The sequence below is a fragment of the Abrus precatorius genome, unplaced genomic scaffold (assembly GCF_003935025.1).
Source record: "Abrus precatorius isolate BTA unplaced genomic scaffold, Abrus_2018 Scaffold6, whole genome shotgun sequence".
In the NCBI taxonomy this organism is placed as follows: Eukaryota; Viridiplantae; Streptophyta; class Magnoliopsida; order Fabales; family Fabaceae; genus Abrus; species Abrus precatorius.
In genome coordinates, this window is record NW_020874406.1 from 20,960,749 (window position 1) to 20,981,279 (window position 20,531).

Sequence of the window (20,531 nt, forward strand, 5' to 3'; positions counted from 1 at the left end):
AAAAGTCATAAGCTTTTTAAATATTTTTATAAAATTTATTTATTTATTTATTAAAATCAATAAAAATATTTATATATCATAAACTTAGAGTTTATTCTAAAAATATTCATTGTAATAAATGCTCAAATTAGTATTTTATATTAATGAATAAACATATATACTCATATAAGTAATGAATAAATGCTTTAAATTAACGTATTTAAAATTTATATTTATTTCTCATAATTAAAATGAAATATTAATAACATTTTTATTATAAAAAAATATTTGTATAGTTGTATAATTATTTAATTAGATGTCATTATTACACTTTTAATATTACAACAAAATTTATTATCATTTTGGTAAACTTAGAAAATTTTAATTTGTATATTTCAGGATATTTTTGACTTTTGCCTAAGCATGACTTAAACAAATCAATAGATATTATGATTATTATTATAAATTTAACATTTACTTAAAAATATTAAAATTTTATAACATATAATATTTGATATACTCAATGTTTTTAACTTCTGTTCGAAGCATATAAAATATATTTATATATATTATATTATATTTAAAAATTTAATAGATATTTATTTTCTCAATAAAATTTTATTATTATTAATTGTTTATCATAATTTTAAGTTAACTTTAAAAAATAAAATAGAAAACTGAAATGGCGATTCTGTAATTTACACTTGCACTTGATCAAAACAAACCCGAGCCATAAGACTCGTAAAGGTTAAGTCACATCAGTGATGATTGGAACAAGAATCTAATCACCCTTCAAAGTGTTTAACCAATAACATTTATGTATTTAATTTCATTTTTAAATTTTACTATTAGTTAGCTTCAGAACATTATCTATAAATTAATATTTATTTTCAATTTTTATATTCAAATACATTAAGAATTGCAAAGTTAAAGTTTTTATATTTTTTAAAATTTATTACTGTTAATAAGAACGTAGTTGCAGAAGCACGAATCAAGGGTATATACTCTTTTCTTTATTTTGATTGCCAAATTGCTTATGTAATTCAATAAAAGGTTTTGTATTCAATTGAATGTGACTTTGGAAATGTGTTTATTAAATGTGAAAAAATGAATTTTCCAAAAAGTCTATAAGATGAATAGATTCTTATCCATGGAAAATAATATTTGCATAGCAGCATATTGTTTCATTGGAAAGGTAATTTAAAAGAAGCAACTGAGGATTAATGAAACATTGTGTTGTCAATAAAACTTTAGATGTGTTTTTTGATCATTTTTACTGGCTTAAAATGAAAAGACAAGTGAAAGAATTTATTCTAAAATTTAGGCATCATGAACATTATTCGTGAACTTTGAAATGGAATATGTTTCCTATATGCACTAAAATTGATGATCCTTATTATATTGTAACCCTACTCTTTAGAAAAAAATGTGAGATTGTATCATATTGAAAGAACGTTATTCATGACAGTCACATGTAAAGAGTTTTGTGGGAAAACTTGGGAATAAAGTTTTTATTCTCTCTACTTCATGTGATCCATAAACCCTTATGTATAATGGACAATGTCAAAATAAACAATTTTTTTTTTGTATATTTTAATCCGTCAGATCTCAATAACGTGCAGTCAACTATAAGAATTTGCTAAAACCAATTAAATATATGATTCATTTGTGAATTTTTAAGCAATACTCATACTTTAGCCCCAAAATAATATATAAAAAATATTAAAGCATTTTTTTAACAAATAAGCTTATTAATCACTTATGCAAATTTTTTTAAGCAAATGCTCATTTCAATTTTTAAAATTGTAAATGTCTATAACTTTATAAAAATTTTACTTTAGTCTTTAATGCTTTAAAAATCACTTATTTTGATTATTTTATTTTATATAAAAAGGACTAAAACGAATGTAGTTTATAGAGTTATAGATTAATTTTTTTATAATTAAGACTAAATTGATTGATATTTACAATTTAAAGAACTAAAATAAATATTTATTCTTTTTAATTTTCTTTTCTCCTTTATCTAAAATGGATGTTAAAATTTATATTAATAACAACTTTCATATTAAGATCACACATCATTGTAAACGAGTTGACAAATGCATTTGCTTAGATTTATTTAATTCATTAAAAATTATTTTTAAAAGCACATATTAAGTAATTCCATGTGGTTTAGGTGAATAAGAGTGGTTTCATGTGGTGTACCAAGGACTTCGCTGTGGAATCCCATGACTTGGAGGAAAGCTCTTTATCTGCTCCAAACTCATAATGTGATTTCGATGAATCATATTATATCATAACATATGTATGAATTATATAATTTTAATTAAAAAAAATTGATGGCCTAGAGCATGTGAGTCCAAAACCAAAACCATCACACGCAGGCACACCATAACGAGATAGACCAGTGTACGTACACGATAATAACAAGTTTGTAGAATTAATATTTTGTAGTCTTACTTTTAGTTATATTAAATACACTTAGACCCTTTATTTTATTTTTTTTAATTTTTTTTTTACGATTGTGTTTATAATTGCTATTACAGGTTCAGCATTTTTTTAAAAGTATATATTATAGCAGTTTTATAAGTATATATATTTGTTTTATTTTTTTACTATTATACTTTCCGATCTTTTTTATAAGAAACAAAAGATTAAATTACTAGAAATAAAAAAATAATTAAGTATGTTATATTTTTTATAAATATAAATTTTATTTCAAAAATACTCATAATATTAAATAATGTAGTTAGTAATTTGTATATTTAATGATACTAATAAAAAAATATATAAAATTTTTTTAATAATCAATACATCTTGAATCTATCATTTGTTTCTTCTAATAAGAATAAAAAAAATGTTTCATTTTATTTCTTATAAAAAGAACTAAAGAGAATATCCTATTATAGTAGTTATACCATCAACAGCTATAATTAATGAAATTTTTATATCATTCTAATTCTTATTTTTTTATTTTTGTTTCAAAATATTAACCTTAAATAAGTTAATTTTTGAATCATCACAGTAAACTTTGGCTATCCCTTTTATAGTGTTGCGATGAATTGTTACAAAAGGATCCACAAAAGAATTTAATTTTGGCGTAGTTTTTGAAACACAGTTAACAAATTACGTTATCCAATATCCAGCATGAATTTGTTTTAAATGGACACACATGGGGAGGGATTTTTTTTTTCATTTATTTCATCTATATATATTTTTTATATTAGATATTTTATATTTTTAATGACTAAATTAATGCAAATTAAATTTTTAAGTACTAAATAAATAATTAATGTGAAAATATTAAATATATCACAGTGTCATAGATATTATGAATACAAAATTTAAAGCACATTTACAAGAGCTTACAAAGAGTTTATAAAAATGACTTATCAAAATAAATACTTTTCAACTTCTTTTAAAAAAATATTGTCAAATTATAGTATACGTTTTCATATAAATAATTATTAAATAAGCGTTTATTTAAATTATGTTATTAAACACACCCTCAGTATAAGATATTTAATCTCTATTGTATGTAATAGCTATGGCCAAAACATTAGTGTTTTATTGAACTAGGTAGGCATGGAAGGAAAATAAATGCTTTTAATATACAAGGATATATTTTAAAATGTAAAATAAAAATGATAATAAGGCAAAAGTGTACTGATTTTATGTTTTTATTTATAAGTGCATTGTACCCAAAATGTACTTATAAACTTGTAAAATGTATTAGATTATATAATTTTACTCTTTAGAGAGGATCCAAGTTCAATGCTAACGTAAACACACCAACCACAATATGCTTCTATGAGTGAAGGTTTATGAATCTATCAGGCCTGTTGACTTTGTGTAGGGCACACACTGGGGCAGCCATAAGTGCGCATGCCTCCCATTTAAGTTATTTGGCTAAGTTCGAAGTTCCCCACTAACACCAATTGTCAACAATCACTTGATATTCAACATTATAGCCTTGCAATGTTCTGCTATACAAGTATAAATAAATCCAGATCTAATGTTTTAAACATGAAATTATTGTTTGTCTTCTAGTTCATCAAAGTCAAAATCTAAAACATGTTTAAAGAACGGATTAAAAAAATTCACAAATCAAGACTTTGTTTTTATTGTTTTTCAATAGAATAAAGAGTAATTAATTGAACGAAGGTGAAGGAGCACTTGTCAAATACCCGTGGGGTCCTAATAACCCTCCAAGTAGTGGGATACTACGGACACCAATACTCTCTCTTACTTTAGTGCGTGAATGCATAATCAACATGCCGTTAATATTTATTTTATGCATATTGTAGGTCAAAATGAATCTATATCCAGTCATTTACAGCAAAGATGAGTAGTTGTAATACGTAAAGCTCAAATGAATAGTATCAACAACCATTCTGTATTTTAAATCACTATAAATTAATATTACATATTATTATTTTTATCTCTAATTTATTTTTTACTTTTTTATATACATGCATCTTTAAAAAATATCTGAAATATAAAGGAACACTTCAAACGTCAAAAATCGAACAAGTGCATTAGTTTTAAAAAGTTTATCGATATTTCTGCGACGACTAAGCAAATTCAAGCTTAGCCTAGTTGAATTAGTATTTTTCTTTTTCACTGCAAGTTTAGACTAAGAAAGGTTACCTTATTCTGAATATTAAAGTATGCCACAAGCTTGCTCAGATTCCAAATCGAAACTAATATGTCGGTTCAGTTTGATTCGTCAAGGAACCCACCATTTATTATATCTTATAACCATACACGTAACATTCTTAAAAATAACAGAGAGACATATATATAAAAGAGGTTTCAAAAAAATTCACAAAATGTAACAATACTGTTAAAAAAGCTTCAATTTCATTATATTTATTGTGTTTTACTCATTTCATTTAAAAAGAATAATTTTTGCTAACTTTTTAAGAAAAACTTTAAAAAAAAGTTATTTCTTAAAATTTAAATTAAATAATTTAGTTTTGAATCAGTATATTATATAAAATGTTTGATAAAGAATAAAAGTATAATCACAATTTGGTGCAGACATATTTTAGAATAAAGAGAAAGAAATAAGCTTAGGATAACTTAGAGAGCATGTAATTAGCTTAATGAAGATGCGTGGTTAGAGAGATGACAGAAACATGATAAACGCAATGTATGGGAAAAAGAGAAAGGTGGGAAAGCAAAGACGGGGGAAACGGTGACGGGTCTCAGTTGCCATCATTTTGTATTTCTGCTTTTGCGTCCTCTTTAATCATTTTGCTTTCTGTCAGGTCTATTTCCTCCTAATATATATATATCAACACTATTGTTTTCTGTAGTAAACTCACTAGCAGTGCTATAAATATACTTTTTATTTTAATTTTATGAGAAATTATAAATATATTAAATCAATAATGAAATTTATGTAATTTTCAATGACTTTTAATCAACAATAAAAAATATATACTTTAAAGGTATACTATTAATAAGATAAAGTGATAAAGATTGTTCTGCATCTTAAGATGTGTATATATCCATTTGGGCTGATAGAAATGATAATAAAAAATTAATAAATAATATGATAAAAATAAATATATAAAATAAGTATAAAAATTAGAAATATAAGAATTAAAACTGTAACCGATATGAAAAGTTGTTAAAATGTTCAATGCTTTTATTTTTTATGGAATTAAATATAATAAATGTCTCCAGATAAATGAAACGATACGAAGGTTTGTATTAATATTTTAAATTATTAAATATATATGTGTATATATGTATTATAAATATTTTTTCAATTTTAATTTTAAACTTTTCAAATATGTCAATAAATACAAATCGACAGTTAAAATATATTAATGTAAAAATATTTAATGTGTACACAGTTTTTAAACGTTGGTTTATAAATTATAGTTAATAATATTCTGAATATCTAATTAATTTTTTTATAATTTTAAATAATATTAAATATTATTTTTTAATAAAGTAAATACTTTTTAAAAAATAAAATATGTTTTCAGTTCTCATACAGAAAACAGATTAATTTCAGAGTTTGAGGTTTTTAATCTTTTAAAAAAATTATCAATTTTAATTCGTATAAAATTTTAAAACTTAAAAGAAAATATTATCAATTTCACTTATTGAAAACAATTTTTATTCAAACATATCACATCGCTTATTACTTTAGAATAGTCACTGTCATAATATTATTATAAAAATTAATATAATTTAATACATCAATACTGTTAGCAGATAAGTTTGTAGAAAATTGTGAAAATTTAGTAAATAAAATTAATTATTAAAATAGTTAATAAATATAAAATAAGAGATAAAAGAATCATAACTAAGTTTTTAATTACACTCTGGTAAAAATAAGATCTAATGACTTTGTTAAATCATTCTTAAAACAGATTATTATTTTTTAAAATAATAAATAATCTATCTATTTTATAAACAAATAGGGTGACCCACACTGAATTGGAGGTAAAGTTATTTAAAATCCATTATCTCTTTAATTGTTTATTATCTTACAGTAATAAAAATCATAAGTCTATCGAATTTTAAAAAGTGAAAATGAAGATGAAAGTTAATTGATAATAGAGTTGAAGGAAGGAGAAAGAGGGTTGCATTGTGAGAGTTCCATGGTCAAAGGAGACACGTGTAATGGAATTGGAATTTGACAGGAAAACGCACAAACAGGTTCTGCAATGGGAGGACGTTACGTATCCAATTCCAATTCCTTCACACTATCTTTTCTTATTTCTGTTAATAAATCACGCTTCTCTGTCCCTCTTCCCCTTCGGATAAGCCACACCCTCACCAAAACTACTTTAATCTAAATCTATTTCCATTTCAATTATCACACTTGTACACTATTTGTATATCAAAAACACTCACTTTTATAATTTTAATAAGCTTTAACTAATAATAAGAAAAACGTGTTACCGATAGTCTATTTGACAAATATATCATTAATGCTCTTAACATCTTCCGACAAATAATCAAACATAAAAAGTCAAGAAAGGATCAGGGTCGACATATATGGATGACCTTGCTAAAGCACATGCTTTAAGCTTCTTCCTTTTTCAAAGCATCATTTTTTTAAATACATACATATATTAGTTATATATCTATTATTTAATAAATTAATAATATTATAATTAATTAGTTATTTTATTTTTTATGATTTACTTTAAGCCCCCTTTTATGTTTAACCTTAAACAAACAGTCCCTTCAATGTCAATTTACTAACTCCTTCACTACTAATAGAAATAAGGTAAACTCATACGAAGATTGATGGCTTTATGCTGCTTATCGTATTCTTCTCTACTCATTTAGTCACTCATACTCTTAGTTTAAACTTTGCTTATTCCTAAAGGATAGTCATCATCAACATATGCCTCAAAAGTGGGGAAAAAAAGGTAGTTTTTTTTAAAATATGATAAGTATGTAATGTAATAAAAAAATAGAAATGAAAAATAAGATAAAAAAGAAATAAATTTTTATTTAAATATTTAATTTTTTTTATTGATTCCAAACACGAAACGAGGCTTAGTTGATGAGTTGAACGTCAATTTGAGAGAGTACACCTTAAAGGCTGTGTGTAAAGCTTGATTGGACTTGCTTTCTACTAAATTTAATTCTCTTAATTCGTTTTAGATTGTTCAAACAAACAAAGAAATAAAATAGAAAGTTCTTAAAAAGAAGAAAAAAGTAATGTGTAAAAAATAGATGATTTTTTAACGTTTTTAATATAAGAAAAATAAAGAAAATAAAATTATATTCAATGGGATTTTCATTCTTATACTATTACAAAACTAAAATTAAAGAAAAATATATCAATCATTATAACAAAATTTCTTCTAGTCCTCAACTTTTTTTTTCTTTAAATTGGAGACTAAAATTATGGCCGGCCCATATTATTCATTTTTTCTATTCAACTTGTTATTTAACAAAAAGAAAGACTTTTTTAACATGCAACTTGCTAACTAATATCTTAAATACAATTGTAAAGAAATATAAAATATGAAGAAGAAAAAGATTAAGAGATATGTTGGAAATATATGTATAATAAGTACTAAATTGTGTAACTAACATTCGTAAGATTATATATTATAGTATTGTGTGGAGTTGGTTGACGTTGGGCAAAGTGTTAATAATTATAGGCCCCTCCCATTGGGAAAAATTGCTTGTTGAGGTTGAGCACACACATAATTTGTACTTGCCAACAACCGTTGGTTTCATGAATTTGCGGTCAATCTAGTCTAAGCAGCATGCACCTCCCCCCATTCCCAGAGTGATTAATTGGCAACGAGTGCCTCCAAAACCCTTCCTTTTTTCATGCTTCATCCACTGCTGTGGGACAAATTATGGTCCTGTTTGAAAATTTTCATGTGTCCATGGCAGCACAGCATCCACTAAATGCACACATTCAAGTGTGTTACCGGGTCATGTGTCAACCCCTTTCCCTACACGTGTCTATTACCCATTGCTTCTTTGATCAATTTGAATCTTTTTTATTCATTTTATCTATTAAAATATAATATCTAATTACCCAACTAAAGCTACACTGATTTGATGGACTCAAAGTTGCTGATCCAGACAAAGTGGCAGTGACTAGCACCATCACAAGTTGGTCCAATTCCTACTCAATCACAACCCCTTCTAACCAAATGATCAAACTTTTGCGGGGACAAAATAGTGAATATCCACTATAGGACTTTCCCTTCAATGATGCCTAACATCAAACTTTTTGACAGCTTGAATCATTAGTGTCAAATAAGAAAAGCAAACCCCTCATACGTTAAGCCCTTTAAGCTAGGAAAGGAGATGCGGATCACCATATTAGCATACACATCAACTCCTGCTCTATGAGTACTCTCCCATACACAACAATCTCGTTTCTTTTGGACTTTAGTACCACTTGGATTTCATGCTTGAATAAATATAAATTTACGTTTATTTTAATGTTATTAGTTATAGCTTGTGCGTTGTTTTCATATTTATAAATTCATTTTACAAGGATTTAAATTTAAATCTCCCTTAGCCACATTCTTTGGTTAGACTTGTTTCTCTAGGAGCATCATCAGCAAAACAATTATTGTCACTAGTGAGATGTGAGTCTTGTGAGTTGTGTGTGACATTCTAAAGTAGATTAATTCTGAGCTCCCATGATTAGTAATGTGTCATATTTTTTGGAAGAGAAGGGGGAATCAAAAACAAAAAAGAGAAAGGAATAAAAAAAAGAGAAGTAAATGGCCACATCATTGAAATCTCGCCCTTTAAAAGATGACCACAACTTCACTAACAAGCTAGAAAGGCCTAATCTAATTGAAGAAAACAAAAATGGATGTAGAGAAAGCCTTTCACATGGCTGGAGGAGTTGGCAAAACTAGCTATGCCAAGAATTCCTCACTACAGGTTTAGAATCTATCAACCAACAATCTCTTCCTCGTCATCATTTTCTTGTTCTGGTCTAGAGTACAATTTATAATTTTTTCTAATTATATCTACATATATGCTTTAATCTGATTCAAACAGAAGAAGGCATCTGATAAGGTGAAGCACATAATCATACAAACAGTTGAGGAGCTTTACCTTGCAACCACTCCCAAGAGCATAGGCATTGCTGATTTGGGTTGTTCCTCTGGACCAAACACCTTATCAATCATCAAAGACATCTTTCAAGCCATCCAAAGCATAAGCCACAAGATCATGCACCACTCCACAGAGTTCAGGGTCTACTTCAATGATCTTCCAACAAATGACTTCAATTCAATCTTCAAGGCCTTACCAGAGTTCCACAAGTTGCTTAGGCAAGATAGGAAAAATGGGTTTCCTTCCATTTTCATGGGAGGGTACCCTGGCTCATTTTATGGAAGACTATTCCCAAACAGTTACTTGCACTTTGTCCACTCCTCCTACAGTTTACACTGGCTTTCAAGGGTACCCTTTACCCTTTCTTGTCATGCCCCCTTCCACTGTTTTCACTCTTATCTAGAACCATATTTAGTGTGTGGTTTATTATTATTATGTCATGCAGGTTCCACCAGCTATTTTTGACGAACAGAAAAGGCCTTTGAATAAAGGGTGTGTTTACATTTCTGAATCAAGCCCTGCACTGGTGTCTCAAGCATACTCTCAGCAATTCCAAGAGGATTTTTCCTTGTTCCTTCGGTCAAGGTCTGAAGAACTAGTTGTTGGTGGAAAAATGGTGCTCATATTTCTTGGAAGAAGAGGCTCAGAACATGTTGACAGAGGCAACTCTTTCTTCTGGGATATTCTTTCCCGTTCATTTGATATTCTAATCTCACAGGTACATTCAAAGACAACACATTTCATCATCATCATCACTATATTATTATTCTTGTTATCATAACCAACATGTTGAAATTCAGCATATACGATTACAAGGACAAATTTAAATCCAAACTGTATTATGTTCCTTCTTACTTTAAGGAATTTACAATCTTTATAGATGAAAAATTATATAGATATGAGTTATCTGGGATATGTGGAAGTTTTGGAATGTTACCTTAGCTTGTTTTTACATGGTATTTGACATGATTTTTCAATCACTTATTGATTGTTATATTTTATAATAAGAGCTTAAGTCTGGTGACATTAAACGGGGTCAATAAAACAATTTTGGTTGGAACTTTATTGGTGAACTTGCATTATCAAGTCGTCAATTGATCTTATCATAAGCCCTCTTGTGTCTTTTTATGATATTATCTTTTCAGGTCCTTGGGATATAGATAACGGAGTTATATTCCGGTTACTGAAGTGACCGTTTGTGTTGTTTTATTTCCTAAACATTTTGGTTAACACAGATCAATTCTTTTGAAAATAAAATTTGTTTATGAATTTACAACTTGATAAAGCAAATTCTTACTAAGTTGACATCTTTTATGAGCAATTTATATAGAGACATACTCTTTAACCATCTTTATTGATGATATTTAACGGATTGTTGCAATGCTACATATGGGTAAACTCATTCTAATAGTTAATTACTTACTAATTGTATACAAATTAATCTCCTGTAATGATTCAATTGACTAAAATACAGTTCTTTAAATTTAAGCAATTGTGTCTAAATTGGCTCTTAAAAACCAAAACAACACAACTTGATAGTAAGTTTTAGAGATTGAAATATACATAATAACTCAACCAATAAGAAAATGTATGAGTTGAAAGGTAAAATTATGATTAACCATACGTTATAAACATGGTTCACCTTTAAGTTATATGGCTAAAGATAAAGAAAAATAATAAATATGATAAGCAATATAATGAAATGAAAAAATAGAGAAAGTTAAAAGATGTTAAATAAATATTAACTTAGTTTGAATGTTTATACATGAGAATCAAAACATAAATATGCCTGGTCTTTCTTTCTTTGTACGTCTTTCACTTGAAATTCTTCCAAAGTATGAATAAACATTTGGCAGGTAGCCAACATAGGTACTCGTGAAAAGTATTTGGATAACGATGAATTATTTTGTCTCCTTCTTTTAACTTTCTTCTTCTACTACTACGTAACTTTTGACTTTAATTTGTGTTGAAGGGAGAATTAGAACAGGAGAAGCTTGATTCTTATGACGTGCATTTCTATGCACCCTCATGGGAAGAAATAGAAGATGAGGTGAGGAAAGAAGGGTCCTTAAAGTTGGAGAAGTTAGAGATGTTTGAGATGATGGACATGTATGAGCAAGGTAGTGAGAGCTATGGTACACAAGTTGCAGTGGCGGTTAGGGCCATTCAAGAATCAATGATCACTCACCACTTTGGAGAAAGGGTCTTGGACAATTTGTTTAAAAATTATGCAAAATTGGTAGATGAAGAAATGGCTAAGGAGGATATTAAACCCATCTCTTTTGTTTTGGTTCTTAGAAAAATATGATTGTACAAAAATTCTATAAGGTTGGTTATTATTTTGGTTTGCAGTATTGAGACGTGTTCTAATTGCAGCCACTTACTGCTCATCCCTCTAATCAATCAATCTAATGTAAAGTATTGGCACTTCCTTCGGGTGTTATACTTTTTCCTATATGGGGTACTTAATCATATATTTGAATATTTTAAAATATTGATAATATTCTATTTTTCATTTCATAATCTTAAAACAAAAAGAAGAAAAAAGAAAAGAGAGAAAAGTATGAGATAATTAAAATAGATAATGTGTTGAAAAATAGAGAAAAATCATCAATATGGTTGATAGAAGTTTGTTAAATCATTCATTTATTTAATTATATATATATATAAGTGCATATCATAATTTATCATTTTCTTTTCAAAATTGATTCTTCTATTTTATTGAATAGGAGCGAATATTTATATTTTCTAAGGTGAAATAAATATTAAATTACTCTGAAACAAATACACAGGAGTAGGTAATTATTAACTTTCTAAATTAGTATTTTTTTTTACAGTGGTATTTAGCAAATTAATTAGATAAGGACGTAAAATAAACTAATGAAAACCGCATTATGACCACCCTTTTATGTTGTTAATGAATGTTTTATAGACAGAAGTATATCGACTAAGAAAAATAGAAAAGTTAACTAAAAATTACTGTTAAAGTGCATTAGTTACACTAAATATTGCACTCTGTATGCAGAATATATCTATTACCTTTAAAGTAATTAACATTTTTCTAATAAAAAAACATCTTTTATGAGTTCGGCTAAACAAAAAAAAATATTTTATTTTGGCACTTGAGCCATGGTAGTAATAGAGAATTGCTATCGAACAACTGCGTTAATGTTACGTATATTCCATGTAGGAGGCTTTCGTTAAGAATCTATTCATTTTGACAAAGAAAAAGTTGCAACTAAAAAAGAAATAAAGGACAAATTTGATAAAAGAAAAACTAAAGTGTAATTTTTTATCCTATACTAACTCAATTGTCACTTTAAATTTATAAGGGTCAAAAATTGTAATATTGGGTAAAGACGCAAGTCACTAATGAATTAAGAATTTACAAAATTAATTATTATACTTTTTAATTAAAAAAATATGATTTATATACACATTTTAATTATACTTAATAGCTCAAAATTAATTTTATTTTACTTTAAAATAAAAAACGCTAATTCGCTATAGGTCAATTCACGTGAAACCATGTAGTTTCAATTTTATTATCTCATTCTATATTTTGTTTTATTTGAAATAATTCGTAGGCCTTGACCCATTTTAATATAATAATATTCCATTGTTATAATTTGATAACATTTGACGTTCGTTAAGGGATCAAATAATAATAATAATAATAATAATTTGGCAGTCTTATATCGTATTTAATGATTTTTGTTGTTTGGTTTAATGGTTTTGATAATTAAAAAAAGCAAACCAACAGGTAGGTTTAGATTACAATAAATCTGGCAGATTATAATATTGCAAACACAGTTTAGTGCACATGAGTGTTTAGGAATAAATAAGTTATTAATATGATAAATTATATTACTTTAATTAATGAGGTTATAGATTCAAAGTTACACATTTCTAAAATTTATTATAAAACATCAGCAAGCAAGTCGTTGTAGTATAGTGGTGAGTATTCCCGCCTGTCACGCGGGTGACCCGGGTTCGATCCCCGGCAACGGCGCTTTTAATATTTTTGGTTATCACAAAGTCTAATTATATTCAATTATATATTTCTAATACACATCGTCATTACAGTGAAATTTAAATAGAGTAAATAAAATGAATCAGTTTCAACAAATTAACCTAATTAAACTTGCTAAAATATAAGCTTAAATGTTAAGTTTTAAGGTCAAATCAATTTTAGATTTTTTTTTTTTTTAATTCCAGCGATTCAATGATCCAAACTGAATTGTGTAACTTATTTTAATAATTCTACATTTATTGTTTTTTATCAAATATTTTATATTGACTAAATGTTTTGTTATATTCAGAAATGTCAAATTAGGTTGAGTTCAATTAACTGTATTGTCTAACCGGCTAAAAATACAAGTTTCATTGGCCTTTTTCATTGCTGGTCTATTACACTTTTTTAATTTTAAAAATAAAATAATTATTTATGAATTAAATATTTTTTGTCAACAATATTTTTTTTTTTATAAATTTTTATATTTTTATGTTAATTTTAAGTCAGCTAACTTATTATTTTTTTGTTTTTAGAATGTTAGTTTGCCACCCACTCTCAAATAGCACATAAAATCTAGTTCACTTTCAAAAATAGATAAAGTGGACTAGTTCATTTTATAGTAAACTTTTAGTATGGTAAATCGACATGCTTTAACATCTTTAATTATATGGTAAGTCTTACACTCTTAACTTTTTTCAACATTTACCTATTTCATTTTAATATTTAATTAGAAAAGAAAAAAAAACAGTTACTCATGTATAATTTTTTTACAATAATTTTTATAACGTAAAATAATAAAAATATGAGATAAGATAATTATTGTTATGCAAATAAAGACAAAACAAATTATAAAAATATTGTGATAAATTTAACATTAATCCAAAGAAAAAATACTAAATGAAAAATATAGCTGGAAGGGATATTAAAGTGAAACCTTCTTCTAATAAGTTAGACAAAAACTAAAAAAAAGGTCTAGCAATACACTATGTGACACATTTTTTATTATTATTTAAAAATTATTATATACTAAAAAATATGAAATATAAATATTAAGAATAAGAAAGAAAAGCATTTATATTATTTTTAATAAATTTTAATTAATAATAAAGGATAAATTAAAAAGAAGTGTTACTAATATTAAAAAAAACAAATATTTCCATTAAGATGCTGAACATGGTTGAATTTTATTTTCATTTTTATGATATATAGACGTTGAATGGTGAAAAAGGGAAAGTGTAAGTAATTCCAAATGCAAATAATTACAAACCCATTGTCTTCATTGCAAGTAACTCTTTTCCTCATTACGTTTCTTTCCCATTCATTAGTTTTGAATTCAAAGCGTTCACAGAATGCAAATTTCAAATATAGAGAGGGCAAACAAAAATGGAGGCAATGCCACACCGACACCACCATATTAACGTCTCAATTTTTATTTAAATTTAAATTAATTTTGAATTTGAATCATTCACAAACGTTCACAAATATCACAAAAAGTTGACCAGGAAACAATAGAGGAGCAAGTGTGGATCCCACTCAACACAACATGAAATGAATCATATCATCTTCGTTTAACTTTTCTGGTCAATCATACCATGTTACAAAGAAAAAATTAGTTTTTTGTTTCTATCAATAATTATAAAATATCACTTTATTATTAAATAATTATATCAAAATTTTTATATGTGTAAATCTTGAAAATAAAAATAAAATAAATTTGTATAATTTTTTTATAAAAAAAAAATTTGAAAACATATTCACAAATTAAAAAAAAAAATCTAATATTTTAAACAAGTTAACGTTTTACTACCCCAACTCATAAATTAGTTAGGTTAATTTGCAGGTTTAAATATCCAAGACTCAAAACTAAAGAGAGAAAAGATGGATCTAAAATTTGTCGAAACTAAAGCATAATAAGTAAGTATGAAAAACCATATAAGAAATTAGATGGATATAATAAGAAGGAATATTAATGAATACTGAACTTCACAAACCAGTTTTTTTTTATTTTATATATATATATAACGTTTTTAACTACCCAAACATTAATTACTTTTAAATTATGTAGTGTGATTTTATAAAAATAAAATAAAATTGATGATGAACAAATCTAGAACATAATTGATTTATCTTTTAAATTCTCATTCAAGCCAATGATAAATTATACATTAAATTAAAAATATCATACTAAATTTTAATATAAACTTATTTCTAATATAAAAACTTTTAAATATAAGTTACATCATTTCAAACTCACCTTTAAATAAACTCACTCAGACACATTAAGTTGAGATTTGTGTTTTATGCATTTTCTTGAAAAAAATAGACGAACCATAATACCAACCCAGAATTTAAACAGGACTAACAAAGCTAGACGTCATCTAAAAATTAAAATAGCAATCATCACTACAAAATCCCTATTCTTGAGGACTCAGCACAAAATTAAAAAAGCTCACATCCACTAAGCTGGATCAAATGTCTAAGGCTCCACCCATAATGGGAGAAAAATCTATACTGAAATACAATAAGGATCATATCTATAATAAGAATAATATAAATAGTAATAATCATGACATCAATATCAATAAATTGTTCTGTAATCTTGCAATATAAATAAAAATAATGATAACTAATACGATGACCAAGACGATAAATTTAAACTGACAAGAAAGGAACTAACTCCATTTCAAAACTAAACTCCTGAACTACAAGAAGTTCACTTGGCATCACCATTAGCTTGCTTTGAAGAATTTGCTTGAGATGTGTTGTTAAGCTCATCCCAAGCTTCAATCCAAGTGACCATAGCATCTGCTAGTTTGATGAAGTAGGGGTCAACAGCCCCAAGCTTCTCTTTGACTTGCTTGGAGAGTTCAAGGTAGCATTTTTGAACAGAAGTGCTCTCTTTTGGAAGGGTGACACTTTGGAAAAATGGAATGATTTCTTCTTGCCAGAAGATGCCTTTGTACTCCTTCTTCAGATTGACAAATGGGTTGCTTGCTTTGCTGTGCCATATGTATGGAAGACCGGTCTTCACCCCTAAGCCCAAATGGTCACAGATAACCTGCAAATTCATACAAGAGGTGAAGTACCTATTTTAGTACAAGTAAAACAAAAAATTGTAACTAGCAAGGTAGATTATCATCATCTACCTAGAAATCATTTCCTTGACAAAATCTTGAAAATAGTGTGAAGTTAAAATCAATGTGACATTTGTATAATTATAGGTTAAATGTAAAGTTTTTATAATTATTAGTGAAAGCAAATCAATTGAAAGTAAAAACAACAACTGAATCAAATAACACCTAAGTAATCATTTAACTAGTAATACATCTAGTTCGAGTGTGTGTTAGATTCAGCTTATTTTGTGCCAAATTTGAAAGTGCTGTCGAAAAAATAGGCAACTATTTCGCAAAATTTAAGTGTTTGCAAACATGTTGATTTAAGGGGTTGTTAACAGAAAAGGGTCATAAGAATATGATAGATTAACATACCTTCACACACCAACCGGCCCACATATCGTCGTATCGTCCGATAGGCTGACCCTCACCCATGAGTCCAAAGTACATTGCAGGTCCAATCAGCTCACGGTCAAAGGCCAGATTCATACCACACATGGGGAACAATGTTCCTTTGGGAATGGTCAAAACAGCATCAACATACCTGAAAATTGTGCTCAGTAATTTAGCAAACAAAAAGACCATGAACATCTATGAAAGTACATAGTAATTATAGGCTACAATGAAGGAGCTACACGATAACATACCTGGTGTTCCTCTCACGGGGTTTGACAAGCTGTGTTGGAGCATCATAATCAGGTATGTTGAGCCAAAGGCCGTGAGAAACAGCAGTGGGGGCACCCTCACGAAGACTAAAAGGGTATCCACGAACGAAATCAGCACCTTCCCTGTAAGGATCATAAAGGGTATTGAAGAAAAATGGAGTGGCTGGACATAGGAGATTCTTAATGTGCTGCTCAAGTGCATTGATATCCTTGCCAGATGGGTCTTTAGCAACCTGCACAAGAAAATAGGAAATGTTGAGAAAATCATGTCTACATTGTGTGTTAAACACAGTACATTGTCTCAAATTGTGTCAGACGAATCAACAGGTTTTTGTTATTTAGTATCATAGACATAGAAAACAACGAATCTACTGACAGCAATAATCAAGCCAGAATCAATATTTCAATCCTTAGTTGGAATACAGATTCATAAAAAAGGAATCAGAGACAAAAAAACAAGAAATCCACTTTCAATTTGACGGCAATCATTGTGTCCATGAAAGCAGAAAAAGGTGGCCAATAGAGGTTTTAATAGCTTTCAAAATAAAGAGATTTCAACAACATTTGTTCACATTATTTGCCTCATACTGAATCTGCAATCAAATGCGCGTTAAAAGTCTCTAGATCTACTGATCTAGTAGTGTTTGAAATCATTGAAAATGATAATTTTTATTTGATTCGATTCGATTAAAAGTCACTTCTCACGTTACAAACCCAAAGTAAAAATTCCAAATTTAAGTTTGGAAGACCTTTCACGCGGAATTCATATTATTTTAATAATTTTTACTTTCTTACCCTTAATAAAAACTTAAAATATGATACGATAAAATAAAAAAATAAAGTCATTAATTCAAACAATTGAAACGAAAATCGAATCAAATCAAATCCAATCCACACCAATTCAAGTTTCCCAAAGCCTTTCCAAGTCAAATCAATTCTCATTTTAAAACTCCCCAACAATCAATCCCATTCACAAATCAGTTCACATAACCACTCATTCCAATCCAATCTTAAAAGACAACGAGAGAAATCAAGCCATCTCAAGCTCGAAAACACCCCAATCACCCACACAACAACCCAGATCTAGTCCCATTTCGAAAACCCCTTCAAAAAAAAAAGTTTCATAAGTTAGATAGGCGAATTCCACGACCCATTAACGAAAACAAACGAAAGCAAGCGACTTTAATTGAAAAACGGAAACTTTGCGAAGAAAAGGTGAGAATAAAAGTGAAAGGGAGTGAAGGGTAGGGAAGGACAGTAACATACGAAGCAATCATCATCGATGGTGTAGATGTACTTCTTCTTAGAGACCATGTAACCAAAGCAACGACACGCAGAGTCCTTGAAGGAGATGCAATTGGCCTTGGGACCTAAGATCCGGTTGATATCGTTGCGATTGAAGAGTTCGTAGTCGAATCCTTCGGGTACCTTGATGGTCTTTGTAGGGTCACCATCTTGAACGATTATGAGATGATAAGGTTGGAAGAAGGGTCTCCACATCTCCAAGAAATCGAGGTTGCGGATGGTGGGGATGACGATGTCAAGCTCATCCTTCAACAGAGGAACTGGTTTCGGTGAAGATTCTGCCATTGAAGAGAGAGAGAGAGAGAGAGAGAGAGAGAACGGTGACGATGGAGAATGAGATGAAAGAGAAGAGACTTTGTTCAACGCGGAAAAGTGTGACTGTGTGTGTAGGATATATACATAAAGTGACGAAGTGTTCTGTGAGACTGTGGGGCAATATTTTTGTTCTTTTGGTCACACAATATTGTTTAAAAGGGAAAACAGAGATTGTGTTACTCAATTTATTAAATACTAGGAATTTTTTTTTTGTAATTAATTAATATTATTAATTAAAATAAAATTGAATTTTAAAATATATTGTTTGACTATTTTTAAAATTAATGAATTTTGAAAAGAATAAATATTTTTATTTAAATAATGGATTATTTTGAAGTAAGTTAAAGAGATAGTAATTTTAAATTAAAAATAAATTTATAAATTTGAAATAAAAAATAAAAGTAAAAAAAAATCGGGGAATATAAAAAATTTATATTTAGTTAATATAATTTTTAAAATATTTTTGTTTAAAAATTACAATTCACATTTTATGTATGAGCAGGAATCCAGTTTCGAAAAGAGTTAACAATGCATGAATAAGGTATTTTAATGTTTATTTATATTTATAAGGTTTACTAATTTCTTTAATTGATATCAACAGTTTTGATTTATTTTCAAAGTTGAAATTATAACAATTGCTAATATAAAAAATAATACTCTGTCAAAAGTATTAATATTATATTTTAAAAAAATTATATTCATTTTTAAATACATATATTATTTAGAGGAAATTATTCATAATATTGCATTGGTTCTTGTTACAAGAATTTTGTTTCAAATTAAAATTACTTAAACTCTATTTGAAATTAATTATAAAAAAATGCATTCAATAATAACATTTTTAATCTATTATTTGTGTATAAATATTATAGTATTGACTAATTAAAAATTATTGGAAGTATGATTTTAAAGTGATTATTATAAAATCATACTGTCGATAACTCTTAATTAGAATTATATATTAATATTTTGTAACAATGATTTTCATGCTACAAATTTTACAATTTATATTATAAATATTGTCCTTTCCATTTTTCCTTGTTCCACTTGCAACTGCATGGTTTTTTTGGGGGCATTTTGTGTAGAAAATATTTGAATAAATATCATTTTCAATGAATGATACTCTTGTATGTATATCACTATAATTTTGTAAATTAAATTTAAAACTTTTAAAAGTAATTAAAGATTGGACAAACTCAGATGAAGCCCTTTGCGTTTCAACCTATTATTATGTTTCTTATCCTTTAATGTAGTCTTTTAAACTGAAGGAAAATCGTTGGTGTCTAAAGAAAGGTGCTTATATGCTTGAAAATGTTATTACAAATCTTCGTGCTATCATCTTTTTCTACATATTTGACAAATATATCACTGTAATATGTTTTCAAATGGAAACGAAAAACCAAAATAAGAGAGAACTGATGTTATTTTATATATTAACGATTATCTCATGCATGATCAACAACTCTGTAATATGCCACCGACACACATACTTTGAGGTGATCAACTTAGAAAGTTTACATTTAAATTTTTCATCCAAATAAATTAAGTTTACAAAATCTT

At 27.5% G+C, this 20,531-nt stretch overlaps 1 protein-coding gene, 1 non-coding gene and 1 pseudogene across 2 annotated transcripts; 2 read left to right on the plus strand and 1 right to left on the minus strand.

The window, feature by feature from the left end:
• Positions 1 to 9,197: 9,197 nt before the first annotated feature.
• LOC113869415 lies at positions 9,198 to 12,071 on the plus strand (annotated as a pseudogene).
• A 1,427-nt stretch (positions 12,072 to 13,498) lies between these two features.
• On the plus strand, positions 13,499 to 13,570 carry TRNAD-GUC. The gene has a single exon. It is a non-coding gene; the product is annotated as a tRNA-Asp (tRNA).
• Positions 13,571 to 16,016: 2,446 nt separating this feature from the next.
• LOC113868809 (probable UDP-arabinopyranose mutase 2) lies at positions 16,017 to 19,074 on the minus strand. The gene is made up of 4 exons (XM_027504716.1): positions 18,618 to 19,074; positions 17,334 to 17,584; positions 17,062 to 17,230; positions 16,017 to 16,631 (listed from the first exon to the last, which is right to left on the minus strand). The coding sequence occupies exons 1-4, from the start codon at positions 18,939 to 18,941 to the stop codon at positions 16,287 to 16,289; spliced, it is 1,089 nt and encodes a 362-aa protein (XP_027360517.1). The 5' UTR covers positions 18,942 to 19,074; the 3' UTR covers positions 16,017 to 16,286.
• Positions 19,075 to 20,531: the final 1,457 nt, after the last annotated feature.